The following is a 22,305-nucleotide window of genomic DNA, read 5'->3' as shown; positions in this document are numbered from 1 at the left end:
CGGTGTACAGAAAGAGTTGAATGCGCACAGGCAGAAATGTTGAGAGCGCAAGCAACACATTACGAGCAAGCGCAAATGCAAAAACTGAGCGAGAGGAGCTGTTATTGTGTGTGTGTGTGTGTGTGTGTGTGTGTGTGTGTGTGTGTGTGTGTGTGTGTGTGTGTGTGTGTGTGTGTGTGTAATAGCAAACACTGAAATACATTTTTTGCACAGCAATGAATTTTGTTCACTCAAATTTAGCTTTTTTTCGCTCAAAATAAGTTTCTTCTCAAAATGCAACACCTGCAATTTTTTTTTACGTGCGCTCAGAATAGTGGCACAAAAATAATGCCATATGAATGTGGATGAAAAATCTACCCATGCTACTGAAATACCAGGTCCCTGTGCAAGGGCTTGCTACGGAGCAGATAGGCCATTGTGCTGTCATCCTGCAATAAAAAGTGGAGACTGCTCCAGGAAGAAGAAAAAAAAAAAGAAAAAGAAAAAATTTATTACACTGTTAACACAACTTCTGGTGTTCGCAAGCACCTGCATATACAGTATACTGACACTAAGCTAGCAAAGAACTCAGAGTGATGTTAAAGATGAATGAATGCTGACCCCAGCCACCATCCATGGCTATGCCAGTAAGGAGCTATTAAAATCATAGACCGTCACTGCTCTGTCACTGCTGAAAAGAACAGAGGTCATTGTGATTTTTTTGCACGATGTGAACAGATCTGCGGACGCCTGGCCAAACCTCTCCCACAGGTGGTGGACTATTTCTGGATGGAGTGTCAACACCCTGTAGCTTCCCCTCAGGAGAGCAGAGCCGAATTGATGTTCAAAACACCGGGAATGTGTGTCCCACTTAATGACATGATATGTGCTATCAGGTTGTGACTTTGCAAAGTCACAGAGCGAGTGGCTCCATGACCATTTATATGTGTCGCCATTGTATTGTCTGTCCAGACCAAGACAGGACAAGTTTTCAAAAGCAGCAGAAAAAATATATACCTCAAAGCCAGAAAAACTGCAGTCAACTCCAGGTAATTTATATTTACGCACAACGGACCCTAAGGGGCCTGGAGTCTCCCCCATGAAAACAGCCCCCACCCTGTCAACAAACCATCTGTTGTCAGAGTTTTGCCTCGTAATAACTGTACCAAAGGGAACACCAATAATGAACACTGTAGAGTCTCTCCAGTGACTTAGAGCCAGTAAACATTCAGGGAAATTCTCACTATATGGCTGAGTTCACGTCTCAGGGAGGACACCCAACCCTGAAAATCCCACATCCTCAACAGTCCCTGAGCACCTCACTACAGAAAGGCCCGAAAAGAAAGTTTGAGGCCTAGATATTCTATACTCTGAGTGGGAGATGTCACTGATGCCGAAACCTAGGCCAGATAGGCTGTGTAACAGTACCTGTGTGTTTTTCCTCTGCTTCCTCTTTGCTGTAAGTGCATACATGAAATATTCTAAATATGATGAAGAGTCCCAAGTCCCGCTCCCAGCTCAATGGCTTTGGAGAGCAGACACTGAAAACACCACACCACTGAAATTGGTTGGTCTCATTGCAAACTAGTCTGTAACCCCTGCCAACAATGGTCTCAAGAACCATGAATGGCCTACACATGCCCACCAATCCTCCATCCGGCCAAGGGGCCCAGGAGGATGGAAGTTCAAAGCCGGGACAGCTGCACTCTCCTTGGGCGACCCAAAAAACCCAAACACGTGTACACGTCTTTCTCTCCTTGAATTGTCCCCACAAAGCATTGAGGAGAGGTGAATAAATTGAAGTGGGGGGCACTGAAGGAACCTGTGCTCCTCCTTGACTGTGTATATCGGTAGAACAAAGATGGCCATTACACAGCTTAAATTGGAACTGGAGAAAATGTCTGACTCTCTCCATTTCTTGAGAGAAGAAGGGAATAGTTAATACGTACTTGGAGAGGTTAGAGGAGTGATCTCTGTGAGTGCTGCCTACTAAGACCCTGGCAGCCACTACAATTCCTAAGTTGAACATTGTGGATGGTGGGATTGACGGCTTCAAGCAGCAGCAGGTGTGGCAGCAACAGCAACAGAAGACTTTTTCCCCCATTGCCTACCAATCTACAGACCCTGCTACTCAGGCAGCTGGGAAGTAGGACCGCTGAAGCCTATATTACACTCCCTTACTGGCATAGCCACAAAGCCCAGGTAGGCAGTGGTTGGTGTGGCATGGGTTTATGGGGAAGACAGAGGTCAAAAGCCAGAACCTTAACCTGCATCTTCCTCTGGTTGTTTTCGCGCTGCATAGCAGTTTTTACCCCCTCAAACGATCTCCTAGGCCATTGTGGCTGGTACAGAGAATCAATAATAACCTGCTTATCCCGGCCAGGCAGGCTGGAGAGACTGAGTCACAGAGATCGCTCCCCTGCAATGGCCATGCCCATAATGTGGCCACTGTATTGCACCCCTAGAGACCCGGAAAAATGAGATCAGCAGCAATACACATCTCCTCCCAAATCATGGGACTAGCTAGTTTTATAACATGTGGGTATGCAGTAATCCATCAACTTCTCCAAGAAGAGTATATTTCCTCAACAAAAATGTATCATTACAGCATAATAGATATTCCTGAAATCAGAAAAACCCACATTCGTGGACTACCTTGACAGCTGTGTCAGTAAATAGTTAAGTAAAATGTCCTGGTCTAGAACCACTGAGCTCTTATGATCTTTGCAAGAAAAAAAAGCAAGAAGGGCCCAGGAGCTATTATAAAGGGGTCACTGGATCCCTGTGTCCTTGGCGTGTTTGTCTGTGTTGGATAGACGTGGTGGTAGTGGAGCTTCCATGATTAGTCATAATGAGATACAAAGTGAGGTTTGAAAGAACTGAGGCTACAGTTCAACAACCCAACGTAAATCCCTATTCTAATGAGGACCGACATAGGAGCCTTCAGCTTTTACGTATACAATACAAAACCAACAACACAAAACAAAGACGAAAACCAACCTAAAGAGACTTTAAAGTGATAGTTTACAATTATTGTGGTAATGTGTTAGCATGCTGTCTGTAGAGATGCATGTAGAGACCTGAATTTCTGTTGCAGTATTATGCATCCGTTTCTATTCCGACCACAGTTTGCAATTCATCACCCCAAAACTTGATGCAATTTTTAAAAAAGTAACATTGATATCTGTACAAACTGTGTGCTGGAGGAAGAAAAGATTGACACAATCTACAGTTTGGATATGGACATTATTTTTAGCTTTATTGCAGGATGACAGCGCAATGTTTGCCATTGTGCTGTCATCCTGCAATAAAAAGCGGAGACTGCTCCAGGAAGAAGAAAAAAAAAGAAAAAGAAAAAATTTATTACACTGTTAACACAACTTCTGGTGATCGCAAGCACCTGCATGTACAGTATACTGACACTAAGCTAGCAAAGAACTCAGAATGATGTTAAAGATGAATGAATGCTGAAACCAGCCAAACACTGTGATAAAGAAAGTCGTCATTTGCGGTGAAGCCAGCCGCTGCTGAACTTCAACAGGTAACAAACTGATGTCAGGCTGCAATCGCCGTTTAAAGTCTCATTGTGCTGGTTTTCATCTTTGATTTGAGCTGTTGGCTTTGTGTTCATACCTAAATACTAACAGAAAGACCGCATTGCTTGATAGTCATTTAAGACTTAAGGATATCTCCATACCTCTGAACACAGGTACGCATTGTTCCACATACTATACATATTATACAGTGGTAAGCATCTTCTGAGTCTGGTTGATGCTGATGAATGCTCAGGCTGACAGTCCTCCCTGCACAATGATTATTGGCCGAGAGGGCCGATCATATGTCCACTCCCTCAGACATCTCACCATTGTTTGGAGAAACCTCCCACAACTCAGTTCATTATTCTTTTACGGTCCTGAAACGCTCCCAGTGTTGGATTTTCCGCTGTCTGCTGAGGGGCGCTGACGGAATCAAAATGGCCTGGCCTCACAGTGCAGAGACTTTTGTTTTCCCAATTGTGTCAAATTACTATTTAACTCTGGTGTGAGTGTGAAAGAGGTGACGAGTGAGGTAGAGTGCCACAAACAGAGAAGCTTTGATAAGAGCTGCTTAGCAGTTTAGAGTGTAAGTATCGGTATGTTATCCACTGGAAGAGTTATCCACTGGTTGATAGTTAGCTAGTGACCTCGTGAGCGGCCACTGACAAGTCACTTGGTCTGTGCAGGGTTGAGCAATAACAAAGATATGTATTATAAAATAAGTTTAAATAAGATCTCCAGCGTACCCAGAGAGAACCCATGGAAACACAGGGAGAACATGTAAGCTCCACACAGAAAAGCCCCAGCCAGATGATGGAGTTGAACTCAGGACCTTCTTGCTCTTGCAAACTTCCGATTAGTAGATAACTGCTTGAGCTATAGACACTTGTTCTGTCACTGCTAACCAGTTAGCTGTCCTGGGTAACCAGATCCTTAGTGTTAACATAAAACACTTTTTATATATGCCACATTTTCAAAAGCTGTTCTTTTTGAAACAAAATTATCATTTCACATCACATTTCTTAAACATTCAGACTTTATCACGCATGCACTCACATTCTGAACAATTTTGCTTATTTTTGCACTACTGATGTCCAACTGTCCACCACATGGGCTTTGTGTACATCTGTGCATGGAACTAGGCTACCACGAGTAGTTGAATCTTGCAATAGAATGCTAATTAGTCCAACTGCGGGCACATCCTGCCATACGGCTTGCATGTGCACACACAAGGGACAATTTGTAAACACTTGATATAAAAGGGATGTTTGCCAATTTTCCATGATGCTAACCATGATCAAGGGAATAGGATTTTTCTCCTTGTGAAACAAGCTCTAAGTAAGCAAAGGGAGAAGCTGCAAGCACATGAAGTTGACCTCTAAACATCTTTGACCTTTTCATCAAATTGTTTCCTTCTGAACAACATGCACATGTCCCCCCTCTAGAAATATGACACGTTAACTCACAAAGCTCTCTTTGTCCAACTGTCCCCAATTCAAGGTGAATGAAAAGCTATGACCCTTGCGGTTTTCTGAGCAGATTATTGAAGAAAACAGGAAGCAGCATTAATTTCCTGTCAGACACGAGACTAACTGGAGATGTAATGCGAGACCAAACAGCAGGGTTGTTCTGATGACAATGATGTCAAAGTACACGGCACCAGCTTGTTTGTCAAGGCATTTTTTTTGACAAATCTCATTTCCCCAATGGATAGATCAGACTAATAATGGGTTATTAAGGGATTCATAAATAATTCAAGTTGCCTTGCTATGGCACATCTCCACATATAACTGATACTTGCAACACAGACGTATATCTGGGTGTGCAACTTTGTAATGTGTATGGATTATGAACGAACAGAGGGCTGAACATCAAAGACACCCTGAAAATTGAAGTGGAAAAAAAATGACGTGGGGGCTAGTCCTTTTTGCTGGAATTTCATTGCAACAACTCAAAAAAAAAAAAAAAAAAAAAAAAAAAAAAAGGTACTCAATAGTTTCTATGGCGCCCACACACTTTTATGGCATTCCCGACAATGACAGAGCCTTCTAATGAATAATTAAGTATCTTGAGGTGACTGTTGTTGTGAAATGTTTGTCTCCCGAATCCAAGCTGGGAGCTGGTTCCACAGAAGAGGGGCCTGAAAGCTAAAGTTTCTGCCTCCTATAGTGCTTTTAAATATCCTAGGAACCACAAGAAAGCCATCAGTCTGACAGTGAAGTCCTCTATTGTGGTGATACAGTACTATAAGGTCACAAAGATAAGATGGGGCCTGATTATACAAGACTTGGTATGTGAGGAGAATTTTATATTTGAGTCTGGATTTAACATGGAGCCATTTTTCAAACCTTTTCCCGACATTAAAATTCACTTCTCATGCTGCTAGTGAGTCCCCAAATCAAGATGGGGTATGGGGTTGGTGAAGTGCTAAACTTAGGAGTGCTGGGAGTGGCCAGTCAAGCTGTTGTAATACGCCGAGCAGAAACTGCAGACAACAGGAAATGTGGTTATGAAGGTCAATTCTGTTCTGATCCCTGAAGGGAAAAAAATTCCACTCCTCTGAAAAGAGGGGAAAAAAGAAGAGTGGAATTTTGTTGCACTCCAACAGAGATGGGGAGATTGGGTATCTTAGAAAGTAAACTGGAACCCACATTTTTTGTTAATGTCAAAAAATAATTCATGTCCTGATTGGCTAACTAAACATGGAAATAATGTCTAAACGGACACTAAAAAAAACTCTTATTAGCGCGTCTCAGTGTAACGCTACAGTTTCCGTGACAGCACTGTAAAACACATTGGTTGAAACACGAGTATCAACTGACAGGGTGAAGTTACATAATAAATTATTTGCAACCTATAAGGACAATATAAGCAGTATAGAGACTGACAAAAGTTTGAGAGTAATGATAAGAAGTATAGAAGTATATATAATAGGATAGAAATATCCCATGGTTTTGCAGCGCTTGCTTGTTTTTCAAGGATTGTTTTATCATATCTAAACTAAAGCATCAATAGTTACATATTCTCACAGATACATTACCGCCAAAAAAATTCAACAGAATACGCACAGCTACTGCTAATACCGCTACTGTTTTACTCTCAGCTTAATTACTGTACTTGTGTCTCACAAGGGGGTGGGGTCATTGTGCTATTTCTGACATCAGGGTCTATGTGACGCACACGGGAATAAGGAAGAAGCCAGGTCCTCTGCAGACAAAAAGCTCTTTCTCTCTCACACAGTTGCCAAAAGGCTCTGTGAGAAAGAGACACAGAGAGGGTGTGCGTGTGTGCGAGCGAGATTGTTACTACAGCTGTAAGACCATCATCTATGGCTGATTCTGCGACAAAAGGACTCCACTGTTTGTAAAATGACACACTAAAAGCCCAGGGGGTCCTTCGCTTCCTGTTTCTCCATACAGCCTGTACAATCTGCAGGGCTGTGAGGTACTAGAAACACAGGAGGGATTTGCTTCAAAAGGGGAAAAAAAAGCTTGTAAGACTTAAACAAGGGTTCCATTGTGCAAATCGACCCTGCAACGTCCCCTGAAAGCAGCAGGCACTTTTACAATATGTACCTCTCTACTAGTCAACAACTTACAATCCCACATTTCATATCCACATACACTGACAAAACAGCAGCACTTAACTGTAACCCCTTAAGCATTTTATCCACCCTAAGAATATGCAAACTCCTCTCAGAAAGCACCCAGCCTACTAGCAAATGGTAACTTGGAAGCTTTTTTGTTCTGAATAAACCGTCTTAACCGATGCCCTACAATGCCGTCACACTTACCCAATTAACAAGGCCACCGGGCAAACAAGCCTTTGACAACTATAACAATACCAATCACAAAATACTAAATAATGCAGCTGATTATTTAATTAAATTGAACTGAAAGTTAAAGGTTCTGCCTGCAATTCTACTTCTAAATATCCTGTAAGCAAGCAGTCTGACAACAGTTTTCTATTGGTGTGATATTGTGCTAAGAGGTCTTTAAGACCTCACACAGTATACTATCATAATATAATTTAATTATAATACAACATCATTATAACATGTACATAATATGCCTAAATTGCAGGATATATTTGAACATTTGACCTCTACTCTTACTTGGTCTTACTTTGACCTTCTCCGTAGCAACAAATCTGATGATGCAAAATAAGGCTACAGATTTTTTTAAAGATTATTATAATAAGCTTTAAAAAATAAATTCTTTTCAGATATGTTGTGGAAGGTACTGTGACTCAGAATTTGACCCAGTGACATCTTTGCACATCCTCCATTTGTGCATGACATTGCTGAATTATTACTTTTGTTTAGTTGTGTAAACATCTATATAAAATAAATAAATGAATATATATAGCGCAGTCCTGGGAACAGCTAAGATACTGCGCAGGACCCTCAAGCTCCCAGGCCTCTGGTAGAGGACCTGAGCTTGAAGGATAAACCGCCCGCAGGGGCGTGCTGGGTGTGTGTGTGTGTGTGTGTGTGTGTATGTATGTATGTATGTATGTGTGTATGTATGTATATGGTCAAGTGATGAAACTAACATATGAGTAAACATGTGGATCACATGTTCAATCACTTATTCATATCTGACGTAGGGCTGGGCGATATGACCCAAAATTCATATCTCGATATTTTTTACCTGGACGGCGATATAAGATATATATCTCGATATTTTTTAAGCCATTTTAAGCCATAAAGTAAGAACAAAAAGAGAGTTCTTAGTCAAAGCTGTGTCCCAGATGTCACACAGGCACTTTTATTAACATAGAGCATAGATGTACATAAAATTTACTCAAAAATAAATTATGAGCATTTATTAAATAATAATGTTGCATAAATAAAAGAAAACAATGTTGTTTTTGTGCATAACAAAAAGCTCACAATTGTGCAGTCAAAATGTAAACTAAAAGACGCTGAGCATAATAACAAAGACAGATTTCACAGCTGCTCTGTTCCCAACTTCTACTGTGTGACTGACAGCATTGAGTTTGAAATCCTCTTCGTAACCACGTCTCTTAACAGGTGCCATTTATGGTCCTTATACACAGTAGGGTAATATTACGTTGAAGCACAGTACGTATCACTCCGCGAGGCTCCTCGGTAGCCGTAATGCTCTGACAATCCATCAACCGGTGCAGCACCGTAGCTTACCAAAGTCGTACTAAAACATTTTTTGACAGATTGCTGAGCGCTGTGTACCACATAAAATCGGTTCGCGGTCATCAAGCACAACCAGAATTCATACATAAGGCGCGCTGTCAACTTTTGAGAAAATGAAAGGATTTTAGGCTGTGCAGCGCCTCTGGGCTGCATGGCGTTAGCTAGCTAACCACGCTAACGAGCTAACCACGCTAACGAGCTAACCACGCTAACGAGCTAACCACGCTAACACGTTGACGGCGTCCAGCCCCACGCACGGGGCGATGCGCAGTAACTCGTTAACGGAGATTTGCCGTGTCCATCTTGTCGCTTCCTGCAGGTGAAGCGATGGGGGAGGAGGGGGATTTGTGTTCAGTGAAGGAGGGGCGAGGCCGAGTAATGTTGCGTAAAGACAGAAGTGGACGAAAGAGAGGCAAACTTGCGGCTCCACAAGTATAGTTATAACGTAACATAGACTATATCGATATAAAGGATATTGTCACATCTTATATCTCGTATAAAAATATATCGATATTTTTTAAAAACTCGATATATCGCCCAGCTCTAATCTGACGTCATCACAAGACGTCAGATCTAACTGATTAACTTTACATGTCTCAGTGTCACACCATCCCACACCCACATCCTGACTTGGCCTACCTCTGAATAAATTCGGGAAAATCTTTTGTGCTTTGATGTGGAACAATCCAGCTGTGCTTTCCAATATAATGGTTTGCATCAAGTGTTCTTTATCTCTCTTTTTTTTAAATTTTGTTACAAAATTAAGAAAGCATCACATCACAATAATTAACCTACCATATACAGATAAAGATATATCTCTATGCTCACAATTTATGATTGAAAATCATCTAAACAAAATGCATAGGTGTAAAATTAAACTGAATAGCTTATCCATAGTTTTTTTTTTAACTGTTGTTTTTGGATTCAGCACATTAAAATCCAGGAGCAATAAAAGGACATGAAAGAAACTGTGCACATATTGCAAGTATTGCGGCAAAAATGCCATTAAGACTCAAGTTAAGACTGAACTTATCCTTAACTACTGTCCCAGCTACTCTAAAAGTATAGAGAGCAGTATTTTATGTACAATATTCCAGTCTAATGTCAAACTTTAGCAGCACTGAGTGCAACATCAATATTTAAGCACAGTTTGTTTATGCTCTGCTGCTCTGGACTGAATAAAATCTTTCCTGTCACAGTTTCCCTTCCGGCTCTTCAATATGGACCCATAGCACAGCGCTATTGAAGGTGCTGTTTCGGAGCTCAACATTACAGGATGGCAACACTTACTTACCTGCCTGCCTGTTCCTGACGGCCCATGTCACTAGAGGCTCAAGACTCTCAGTGGAGTTTACTGCCACAGTCAATTTCATAAAGACAATGTGTTCAGCTTTCACATAGACACTTTACCAACTTTATAAGAGGACTCATTGATTGCCATGAAAAACAACCAGAAGCAACAATCAATTGGTGGAATTTCCATTCCACATTTCGATCTGGGCGTGCCACACAAACACTGGAAAACACAGACATTATAAAGTAGTAGCACCAAGGTGACCATGACCTTCAAACTAAAAGAAACCCCATGATATTTAATGTTCAAAGGCTATTTCCAATCTACTGAGCCAAAGAGTGCAGTTTGTATGAATATCAGCCAACCACAGCAGCTAATTAAATTCCATTGTCCATCAGCTGATCATGCTTATCTGCTAGCAGCTGTAATTCTGTGGTGTTGAAACATACTTGCCTACTAAATATTTGCCATAAAGTCTCAATATAGCCTGACTGGGGAGGACAATAGAAGCCCTCTTCTAGTTGATAAAACAAAACCAGCTTTTCAACACAAACTACTTGATGTTTAGATATATATGAGAGAGAGAGAGAAAGAGAGAAAGAAAGAGAGAGAGAAAGAGAGAGAGAAAGAGAGAGAGAGAGAGAGAAAGAAAGAGAGAGAAAGAGAGAGAGAGAAAGAAAGAGAGAGAGAAAGAAAGAAAGAGAGAAAGAGAGAGAAAGAAAGAGAGAGAAAGAGAAATCATTGGGTGCTTTGCAGATTAAGATTCAGAGAACAGACTTTACTTTTCATCAAGTTTCATAAGGTATACAATCGACTAGAGTGGGCAGTCATTGACAAAAGCGTCCTGCTTTAGTTTTGAATGATATACTGGAAAATCAAGTCTGTGTCAAGAGACTTGATTTGGTGCCAGTAATTCGGCACCAAGTAACAATACTTGACTTGCAAATGTGATGACACTGGTTTGCGCTGAAAGACAGCATAAAGTTAATGCAATTTTCTTTAGACCACGCCAGTTTATCACAAAAGTTGTCTCGAAACACTTTGTAGTAAATAAAGAACTTCTACACGCAATAAAAGTGTAAGAATTCTTCTGTTTTCCTTTATCGCAACATCCAACAATCTAACCTGACCCAGTAAGCAAGGTGACTTCTCACCAGAGCAAAACACAGCATACAAATGTTCTGTTAAGCTACGGACGCAATACAAGATGAGCAATATGGATGAAACTGAAGTGGATATTTTTTTTGGAAAAATGTATTTAAAACACTGAGAACCTGGGCTTTGTCATACAAGCTTAGATCCGAGTTGGAGTTCATTGTGGTTAGTGAAAATCAGTTTGTCAGGGTACGGCTGCCAACAGTCACTTTGAAGTTTATCAGAACATAACCTTGACAATAACAGGCTACTCTAGGCCAGTTAGAGGAAAAAGGGGGGAAACACCACCACGGTTCAGAAATAAAGTTTTTACTTTAATTAATTAATTATGAATTAATTATGAATTAATACAAGCAACACGAAAGTGCTTTCAGTGTGACTGTCATTTACAAGGGAAACATCTGCCATGTTCTTTAGATATAATGTTTGTTTCTTAATAACGTAAACAGTGACACAAACATGCAAACACAGCGGTAATCTGGGGTCAGTCATTTTGACCTGAACATCTTACAGAGCATCTGTCCGAAGAAGAAAAATAAAAACAAAGTAAAAACAAAAAACACACCACAACAACAAAAACAACTTTATCTGACAAGACTGCTGTGACCTAGATGGAGTACACGGGAAAAGCAGAGGTTCCCATCTACCAATAACTCACGTAGAGCGGCATGTGATGGTTTAAAGACAATAAACGGAGATTGTAAATACATAAGGTGAACACTCTGACAGTTGGGGTTGATTCCAATTATAATAAGATAAGTTGTAGTCTGATTTCTATATCATTCAACCAGTAGTTTCGGGTCATGCGAGTGGTCTTACCTTGTCCAGCTCATCGTGCAGCTCCGACAGGGTGGGTCTGGTGAGTTTCTCCCCCAGCGGTGCTGCTGTCTGCCGGTAGAAGTCGATGTTGGGCACGGCATCGATGGTATTGTGACCAAAAGTTCTCAAGTAATAGGTATTGGTGTGCGTGTCATAGTGATAGTGATGTTGCCCCCCAGTCGACGAATGCAAGCTAGTCTCGCTCATCACCGTGTCTCCGTTCTGCATTCCCTCAGTCGGCGCTGCATCCGGAGAGGCCACGCTGCCTACCCCAGTCGGATCCGCAAAGTTCACCACCCGAAACCGGCCTTTAGCTTCCTCTCCGCTGGCAGCTGGATCGCTACTCGGAGCATCTGGGGCAGCGGCAGAGGCGTCAGAGCTCGGAGTCTTATCATCGGCGGCGCCCGCAGCCTCAGCCACGAGGTCCACTTGGAACCGGCTCTGACTGGGCGTCGGACCGGGTGGCTTCTGCCCCGCATCCGGGGCTAGAAAATCATTGTCTGTCGCAGAGTTCTCCGCCGGAGCGGAAGACGCAGAGGATGGTGCTGACATGGTACAGCAAACAGAGATGAACGTGGAAAGCGTGTGGATCAAACGCTTTACTCGGCCACACAATATAATGGATGCGAGCAAAAACCCGGTTGCCACCCGTTACAAAGCGTCTTCCTATTTACAGGAAAAATGAACTCGCTGCTCTGACTGGTTAGAAAAGGCGCAGGATAGCGGCGAGGAAAGGAGGAGTAGTGAGGGTAGCTTGTTAGCACGGTCGGAACAAGACTACAGATTGTAAACTTTCCGTCGCTCTCCTACTTCTTCTTCCACGGTGATAAATCCCAAAAGTCACAATTTATTGTCCCTCGCTCGGGGACACAGCACTAGATCCCAGCCACTTATGGTCCTTCTGCTGCCCTGAAAACGATGCTGATATCGACCTTGCCGTAGCTCCTCCTAGACTCCCAGAGATTTCCTTGCTGCTGTTATACACACTTCAGACGGCATCGCCAGAGGGCGGACAACGACTAACAAGAACCTCGCGAGGTGTCAGTGATCGCGTTCCTTTTTAAGAGGGAAGGTAATGTCGCGAGAACATATGACAATACCCAAAGAGTAGGCGTGACGTTGTTTGACCCCTGTGAGATCGGAGAAGAGGGGAGGGGATTTGGGGACGGGCGGGGAAAGACATAACTGCACCACTATATGTGCTGCTGTTTGTCTGTTTGTCCGTTTGTCTTTGTCAAAGCTCCATCTATGACTTCACAAGTATAGGTTTTGTCTGTTGTACATTGCCTATCTCACTGTAGTATGTGGATGAGATAACGTTTGTCCTTTAGCAGTGTATTGTACCCAGCATGGCCCAAACCCTTCATGTCCCAAAACATTTTGAGTTTTCTCTGCATTTATGCAGACGCATAGCACAGAACTCTCAGTCAATACATAAGCAGTCTGTGGGCCTCCTTCCTTTCTTGTTCCATATCTCTTAAGCTACCTTTGAGGGTTTTTTAAACTATTTGAATAATATTTTATAAGTTATCAGTACATTTTAGATTTATTATTTTAATATACAATAGTCCGTAGTGGTAATTAGGGTAAGAAGTAACAAACTCTTCATATAACACATCTGTCTGTGAACATTTCATCACATTTCAACCCTTATTTCTCAACATACAGTATTCTACCATTAATTTCTGGTTAAAAACCATTTTGCTTGAAGTGTCAATCATACGAGTGCCTTTTTTCATTTTTATTTATTAGGGCATTAACATAAGTTGCACAGGGCTAATAGCAGTATGTTAAAATGGATTCGATTAAAATTATTATCCCCTCCATGAATTGCTACCGCTTTTGTGGTGAAGGGATTTGTGTGTCCCAGGGATCCTAAATTCATCCTGGGTGAGGGACCAGACAAAAAGTGATTCAGAAGATAAACATGAGTGTAACATCAGGGGAGCAGTTCATCCTGCCTGGGATAGGGTTACTGGGGCCCCGCCCTGGATCCAGACCTTGCTCCATCGTTCCCAAGGAAGAGCGCCTGGTGGCCAGGCCCCATGGGTTACCTAATCGAAGCAGTTAGGTGCAGTGTTTGCTGGGTGGCAGCCAAAGACAGAGACCCTGGCAAACTGATCCCTGGCTACCAAGACTGACAACTGCTACATTGAACGTCACCTTTCTGCACCTTTTGGTCAGGGAAGGGGTCCTCACTGTCATTTGCGCTTATGCACAGAATGACAGTTCAGGGTACCTGGCCTTCTTGGAATCTCTGAGTGGGGAGCTTGAGAGTGTATCATCTGGGGACTGCAATTTAAAAAATTTTTATATGATCTGTACATATGGTTTTTGACAATAAAGCTGACTCTGACAGTGCTGACGGCTCTCAGTGTTACACTAAACATAAACATCTTATATACACAACAGAGTCCAACACAATCCAAGACAAGCATTCGTGTGCATGTGGGGGAATCAGTGAAACGTGGAGGTTCAGAGTTTTGTATATCTGGGGAGGGGTTCAGAGGGAAAAGGTGAATGAAGGTCTGTGTGTATGTCTTGTGTGTATGAAAGTGACATACACAGAGGGACAGAGCATGGGGAGAACTCAGCATCTTAACAGCCTGATCGATGAAGCTGTCTCTCAGTCTGCTGGTTCTAACCCAGAGGCTCTTCAGTCTCCTTCCCGATGGCAGCAAATTGAAAAAGTTGTTGGACGGATGACAGTTTTTTGTCAGCTGAAAGATTTTCTAGATGATAATGGCATCCTTAAGATTTTTCAGTCAGGTTTTAAAACACTTCGTAGCACAGAATCTGCATTATTAAGGGTCTTTAATGACATCCTTCTGGCATGTGAGTCTGATAACCACATTGTTCTGGTCTTGCTTGACCTAACTGCTGCCTTTGACACAGTAGACCACAACATCTAATATCTCGATTAGATGATCTAGTGGGTATTGGTGGCACTACACTTAATTGGTTTAGGTCTTATGTGGCAAATAGAACTTTCTCTGACAGCCTTCTCAGTTCCAAATCATCTAATTCTTCAATTTTAGGGCCACTGCTCTTTTTACTGTATTTATTGCCTCTGGGCTCCATCCTTAGAAGGCGTGGGATCTCTTTTCATTGTTATGCTGATGACTGCCAAATGTATTTGCCACTAAAGCAGAAGGTTGGCATCTCCATAAGACCTCTTTTGACATGTCTAGACATTAAAGCTTGGTTGGCTTTAAACCTTTTAAATTTTAATGAAAAGAAAACAGAGGTCTTGGTGTTTAGACCTGATGGTCCCTGTGAGTCCTCCTCTGTTGACTTGGGACCCCTGGAAGTTTATTTTAAACCTGTTATTACTGACCTTGGTTTTAAATTGACAGTGATTCTAAATTGGAAAGAAAATTAGAGCAGTGCAGAAGTCCAGCTTTTATCATTTAAGGCGTCTGGCAAGAGTGAATTCTTTTCTTTCTAGGGAGCACTTTGAAACAGTGGTCCATGCTTTTATTTCTTCCCGTCTGGACTACTGTAACTCACTTTATGTGGGGTCAGTCAGTTGTTGCTCTCACGTCTGCAGCAGGTTAAAAGCAGGTCGTAAAAGACAGCATATAACCTCTGTGCTGGCCGGCTGCACTGACTGCCTATGTCTTTTAGAGTTTTTCTTTTCTTTTCTTTTTTTAGAATTTTAAATTTTTTATGTTTGTTTTTGAATGCTTTCACAATCTTGCCCAGCCTTACCTGTCTGAGCTTTTTCTAAATTATGGAATAACTTGCCCTAGCGCATTAGAGAGGCCCCTTCATTGCCTACTTTTAAAATACGTCTTAAGACCCATTTTTATTCTTTGGCTTTTGTGAGTCATAATAAGTAATTTAATTACAATTACACAGAAACTAACAAACTAATTAATTATTTTCTATTTTCTATTTATATCTTATGTAATTTTATTATTTAGTTCCAATGTACAGCACTTTGTGTCAGCTGAGGTTGTTTTAAAGTGCTTTATAAATAAAGATGATGATGATAATGATGATGATGATGAACATTTGACATCACAATGGGAACACACAGTGTTATTTAGTATGTAAATAATTCTTATTTGTGTAACAACAAACATCTTCTCTCTGGTTAAGGAGCTGTTGTTTCTGTTACAGAGAGGACTGAGGGCAAGTCTGCCGTCACCTTACTTAGTAGCTACTCATGAGTGAGCATTATTTTTACATCAACAATCCACAAGCAGCCTATTCTGACGTGGGTGTGGGCAGTGAAACAACTTGTAGTTAAAATAAAAAGTGTTGCAACTTAGTCTCAGTAATATACTTAATTCAATTTCAGTGAAATATAAATTAAGAGAATGAACCAACAGCTTGTGATAATTAATAGTAAAATAATGAGCCATTTCATGTCAGTTCAACCTTTTGAGCTAGATCCTGAAAATGCTTTAGGGTAAATATCTGGTACTATTAATGCACTGTACCTCAAATTAACATATAATAAACTGATGCTTGACTTCCCTAAAATATTTCAAAGTCTGATCTCAGACACCAGATTTGGAGGTCTTGTCAGGGTCCTGGGTCTGAGCAACCCAGGATCTCTGAGCAGTTATAGACTTATGTTATTAATGTATTTTTGGTGTTGCTACCCCTTTTCTATGATTGTACATATGTGTGTGTGGGTGGCTGTGTGTCTGAGCACTCGTTTACAGGCGCCGTCAGGCCTGTTGGATGCGGCCCTGCTAGGGGACTGGCCACACCCGAAACCACACACCTGCTGCTGATCAGGAGCTACTTGAGAGTGTGGTGGAGCTCTCTCCGACACGGGATCATTGCGAGATTCCACGAGAGGTGTGGAGTGCCAGCCAGCACGGGAAGTGCTGAGACACGGGAGCGGAGAGCACAAACACTGGGAGAAGACACAACACGGGAGTCTGGGGATTTATTGTTGTTTAGTTCCATACACTGTAAATAAACGCACTGTTTACACACAGAGCACCGCGCCTGGGTCCTCCTTCCCTACACCCCCATGGTCTGCAGAAATCACAGGGTTGGTATATTTTTTAAAACAGTCAAACTCAAGTTTCACAGAAACTTGAATATGAGGGAATAATCATCCAACTTGAGTTTGAGATTCTCCATGTATGACATCATATACTAAATCCAAATTAACCATTTTTAAAAGAACAAGTTTCTCTTCATATTATGTCCAAAATGTGTGATGGCGTTTTCTCTAATTTTGTCCAATACATAATTTATGAAATAGTTGAAAGCAGAGCAAAATGTTCTAATTTAGCAGTTCACTAACGCAAATATCTAATCAGCCAATCACATAATAGCAGTATTTAGGTATGTAGACATAGTTCAGAGTGTTAGATTGAGTTATAAGTAGGGGATGGATGGATAGAATAACTCCAGTAAAACATACCAATGAAGGTTATTTAAGCAAAGAAATAAAAGCATATACAACACACTGTTCTAGGGTTCAGCCTGACCTTGTTGTAAGCACTAGGAACACTGCAGTTTAGAGGGTCTGCCTGGAGGCCAGTAGCAGAAGCAGAGCAAGTCAGGAGGCTGGCTGGGTGGCCAGCGATGGAAACAAACCAAATTAAGGAGCCAGCTGGGAGGACATCCGGGAGGCTATGGACAGAACTGCCCTGGAGTGGCCAGGAGTTTGAAGGTAAATATGTTGCAAAGTGTGAGAGCTTGTAGAATAAAAAATGAGAATGTGAATAACAATTTGAACTTGTATTTTGAAATTTCCACTTGTAAAAATGTTTCCTTTCATTTTTTTGCTGTTTCCTGTTTTGTTGTGGTAGTTGTTAAGTACTCATTTCCTGTTTTGTTTTACTAAATTCTAATAAAACATTTGACTAAATCTGTCTGTTCATCATTCTTTGTATTTATGTTGTCTTTCTGTCTCTCTAATCATTTCTTTTCTTTAAAGCCACACCCTGGTGTTCAAACATTATTTTAGAGTATACAAGAAGAAACAAGAAATGTAATATTTGAAGAGTAATTTGTTTATTTCATCTACACTGTTTGATGGATGAGTAATGTTATTATAACTTTCAAGCTGGAGTAGTGGAGTATAATATATCATCAGTGTTTGGTTTATTTTGTCTATATTTGTGGCCTTTCAGTTAACAGGGTAGTGTGACGTTCAGTGAGGACAGCCTTACTTTATATGCCAAACACACTCAACTTATTCATGGAAAGGTGACTGTTAAGCCCCGTCATGTATGTATATGTGGAGGGAAATAAATGTCAACATTCTATATAAACATGACATTTTTAAAAATGTCCACAGACTAATGTCATTGTCATGTTAAGTGTAAAATGTCATGTCTAGAGTACATTTTTAGTCTGTTTAGTAGACTAATGTCAACAGACATGTCATGTTTAACATAAATACATGCAATATTTAACTTTTGTAATCTGGGACGTATCATGTCAATAATTTACAGGTTTGAAATGAATGTAGTTCTAGCTGTGGTTAATTAATTAAGTTAGAGCTGGAAATATATTGCGTGGACGGTGAGATAAGCGTAAGCTTGTTTGTATTTGTGTTTGAAATTATTAGACAACAGTTCAAGATGGCTTGTATTTTGCAAACTCGTGTGATATCAGTTAGACATAAACAAAGGAACTTGGAAAGAAAGACACTTGACTTTTTCATTTCTTAAACCCAAAGGTGGAGAGCACCAGGTAATTAAACCCTAGTGGGGGGTCCTTTAAGAGGGTTGTTGATGCACCATTAATCATGTGTGTCAACACATGAGCCAAAGTGTGAAAAGAGTTTTTTTGTAAAACCACTGTAATACCTTGCCTCACTCTATTGAGGTCTCCTCTTGCAAGATGTGAGTGGGGGTTGAGGCGCCTGGGAAGAGATCTAAAAACTCCATTGTAGGTGGCTGATAGCCGATGTCGTAAGCCACCACCTCTGTTCAATAATGTGTATTTGTAATGGCCTCTTTTACTCCTCTTTCAAACGATCTATCTTTTGGTCCAAATATGTGTCCACTGACATCCTTTAACAAGTGACCTTTATCCTTCAGTTGCAGGATTCACCAATAACGTCTGCAAACTTACATTGAATCCAGATGAAAGAACAGGGTCATTTCATGTGGTCTCACTCTTTACTGTTATCCCATCAACTAAGGCAGTTTAGAATGTCAGAAATTGACTACAGCAAAACTTCTCCTTATAGAACAGAACCAGCTTCACCCCAAATTAGATTTGGGCATTGTTAGAACTCGGTCTTATCCCCAAGTATTTTACAGCAAGGGTTTCTACAGACAAAAGCATGGCTGTGTCATGTTAACTCCAGAATTAACCATTATAGCCAAGTAAAACTCTTAGCTCTTTCAAAGGGGTAGCACTTAGTCATTGTTACAGATGTGTGAATAGCACCTGCATCAAAATCACTACAAACCAGTGTTAAATCCTCCCAATTCTTTCCATCTTTGGGCTGAAGGAAGGACAATACTCGGTGTATAAATGCTCAATCAACAATTTTATTCCATGCAATTCAACACTTTATGAGCATAAACCATCCGGATGGGGAGACATGCATGCAGAGGGACACAGCAAATCTCCAACTGGTGGAGGGTTACTCAAGCTCTTATAACCTCTAGTGGCCTCCACCTAGTCGTAAAAAGCCTAAACTTACATACCTTGTAACTGTCAGTGAGCCTGTGTTATGACCTTGGCTCCCTGCCTATCTGCTTCCAACAAGGGGGTGAAGCTCCTGTGGAATGTGCTTTGTGCTCTCTGCACACAGTATTCTCTTAACTCAGCAGTATGAAATGTCATGAAACAGTGTAACTCACTCACAGTAAATCAACAGTATAGGATAATACAAACCTATCTAATGAATCTAATGATTTTCACATTCTTTTGTAATTCAGAAGCATAATGCAAACTAGAACTACAGCTACAAACTAATTATACTCTCTATAATAAGGAGTATGGTGTGGCTTACAGCAGTATAATGATTCACTCATTTCGATTATAGACATAGGATAACATATGATAAAATAATAATCTCACAATTCCCTCTTTGATCTCTTTTTAAAGAGATCACCAGTAAATCAGAACATGAGACGATGTGACCGGTAACATGGAAAAACTAAGGGGTTAAATATGCAGGATGACGAGAGGATGGGCAACAGGTGGAAACGCAGCTGGAACAAATCTGTCTAATGAAACAGGGGAAGCAAAACTAAACATCTACACGGGGTAAGACACTATCACAATAAAACAGGAAACAGACATCGACGACTCAGGTACCATCACAACTATAGTAAAAAACAAAACAAAACAAATCATTAATAACATTAACACTTCAATGGAAAGTCAGAATTTAAGCCCCGTCCCCCGAATAAATAAATAAATAAATAAATAAAATTAAAAATAGGGTCACAATAGCTGGGGTTTGTTAGTGAAGAAGGTCGAAAAGTTAGGAGTGGGAGTCATTTGGACTGGAACTGGAATTTAGAGTTCCAATTCCAAAAATGCAAATAAAACAAATGTTAGTAAATAAGACATCAACCTGTATTTTATTCACAGTAGAACACGGAAAACATATCAAATGTTTAAACTGAGAAAATAAACAGTTTTAAGAAAAATATTTTCCCGTTTTGAATGCAACATAACAAATCTCAAAAAAAGTTGAGACAGGATTGTGTTTATGAGTGTTTATCATCCCCTCTTCTTTTAATAACACTCCTTAAATGACTCATAAATGAAGAGGCAAGTTGCTAAACTGTTGATCAAGGATTGCTGTCTGATATAGGATTCATTCTGCTTTTCTGTATTTCTCTTAAATCAGGTTGAGCGGATCGGGGATGATGTGATCAACAGTGTAAAAAAATGACATGCAGACGTTTTGGACTTACTTTATTGTAGTTTTAACTATATGGCCAATTGGGATGCAGTTTGGAGCATGGAGAAATTATTTTAAACATGAGTTGTTTTGGGACTTTATTCTAAAAATGTTTATTCACAATAAAAAAACATTGATTTTTATTTTGGAACAATCTACAAGACTCTTTGATCATCCTTCAAGAAAATGGCACACTGTGTTTCTCTGATATCTAATTAACAAATTCAGCTGTTTTACCTCTGGCTTTCTGCCCAGATGCTCTGCTACACAAAAAACAAGTGGGTTGCCATTACAAACATCATGCAGGTGAAAATATTTTTCCATACACACTCTGAGCAGATGTAAAACCCAGCATTTAACAGTATACAAGTAACATATCAGAGCTCACTGCATCAACCTGATGGGAAGAACGTGAAAATTTATGATGGAAAAAAAGTGTTTTTTCTAACAGTGACAATTTCAAAATGAATAAAATATATATATATTTATAATATATTTATACATACATGCTGGCATTGACAGTAGCCATCGCTAGTGATTTTTAATCTGTATTTTTAGCACCTTTAATATATATAAAATCTTATTGCCCCGCCCCCCAAAAACCCCCCAAAAAACAAAAAACAATTACAAAAACAACCCCTTGTCATTCAAGAGCATAAGACAAACTATAGTTGTACAAAACACAGGAATACAGTAATGAAGTGCAATGAGTGGTTTTCAGTGTCAGGGTGGAAGAAAAACCTGGACATTAAGTGTCAGTGTGACCTCTCAAAGCGGTGTCAGACTATTAGCACATAGCTGGTCTCTGGAGCCACGGCACCAACCACCTTCAAGTCATTCAGTTGTGAAATTTAATAAGTAACACAGTTCAAACAACACATTTTTATTAAAGGATGCCAATGCCTCCATCCTGCATTTCACACTGACACATCTGGATAAAACTAAAGTTCTGGACACTACTCTCTGAACGCTGTTTGTGGACTTCTCATCGTTGCAGTCAGTCACATCTCCATGTCTCAGTTTCAAGTCTGTCTTTGTGAATGTCTCTTGTTTCCTGTTTTACTTTGATAGTCTTGTGTCCTTTGCTAATGTTTCCAGTTTTGCTTCCTTCCCATCTCGTTATGTGTAATTTCTTTCTTTCTTTCTTTTTTTTTTGTGTCCCGTTTGGATCTTTAGCCATCAGAATTGTTGTCTTAAGGCCAAGAAAGATGCCAAGCGGATTTATTTTACCAAGTGGATCATCATGGCCTTGCCATATTGGGCCATTTGATTGACCTTTATTATAATTATGAATTTATTTTATTTTCGGTTGCTACAAACGGGACAGACATGACTGTCCCGTTTGTAGCATAGGACAGGGAGAAAGAACGAAAGAAAGAGTGGGAGAGAAAGAAAACCAGAGGGGAGAAGAGACGGTGAGAAAGGGGGGAAGAAAGAAAGAAAAAAAAATTATGTGTAATTTCTCCCAGCTGTGCTCTCCTCCTGTGTCTCATTCCCT

The 22,305-nt window shown here is 40.6% G+C and overlaps 1 protein-coding gene across 2 annotated transcripts in view; it reads right to left on the bottom strand.

Moving 5' to 3' along the window:
* LOC102776993 (solute carrier family 12 member 2-like) overlaps positions 1-12,972 on the bottom strand; it is a 62,413-nt gene extending 49,441 nt beyond the window's left edge. For both annotated transcript variants that reach the window (XM_087844014.1, XM_087844015.1), the window contains exon 1: positions 11,957-12,972. In XM_087844014.1, the coding sequence (XP_087700140.1) occupies positions 11,957-12,508 (552 nt within the window). In that variant the 5' untranslated portion in view covers positions 12,509-12,972. The remainder of the gene's footprint in view (positions 1-11,956) is intronic.
* Between the last annotated feature and the right edge of the window lie 9,333 nt (positions 12,973-22,305).

The sequence above is a fragment of the Neolamprologus brichardi genome, chromosome 7, assembly GCF_056152115.1.
Source record: "Neolamprologus brichardi isolate AB-2024 chromosome 7, ASM5615211v1, whole genome shotgun sequence".
NCBI classification, from domain to species: Eukaryota; Metazoa; Chordata; class Actinopteri; order Cichliformes; family Cichlidae; genus Neolamprologus; species Neolamprologus brichardi.
The sequence above is the reverse complement of the archived record's forward strand: the minus strand, read 5'-3'. Positions and strand labels throughout refer to the sequence as shown.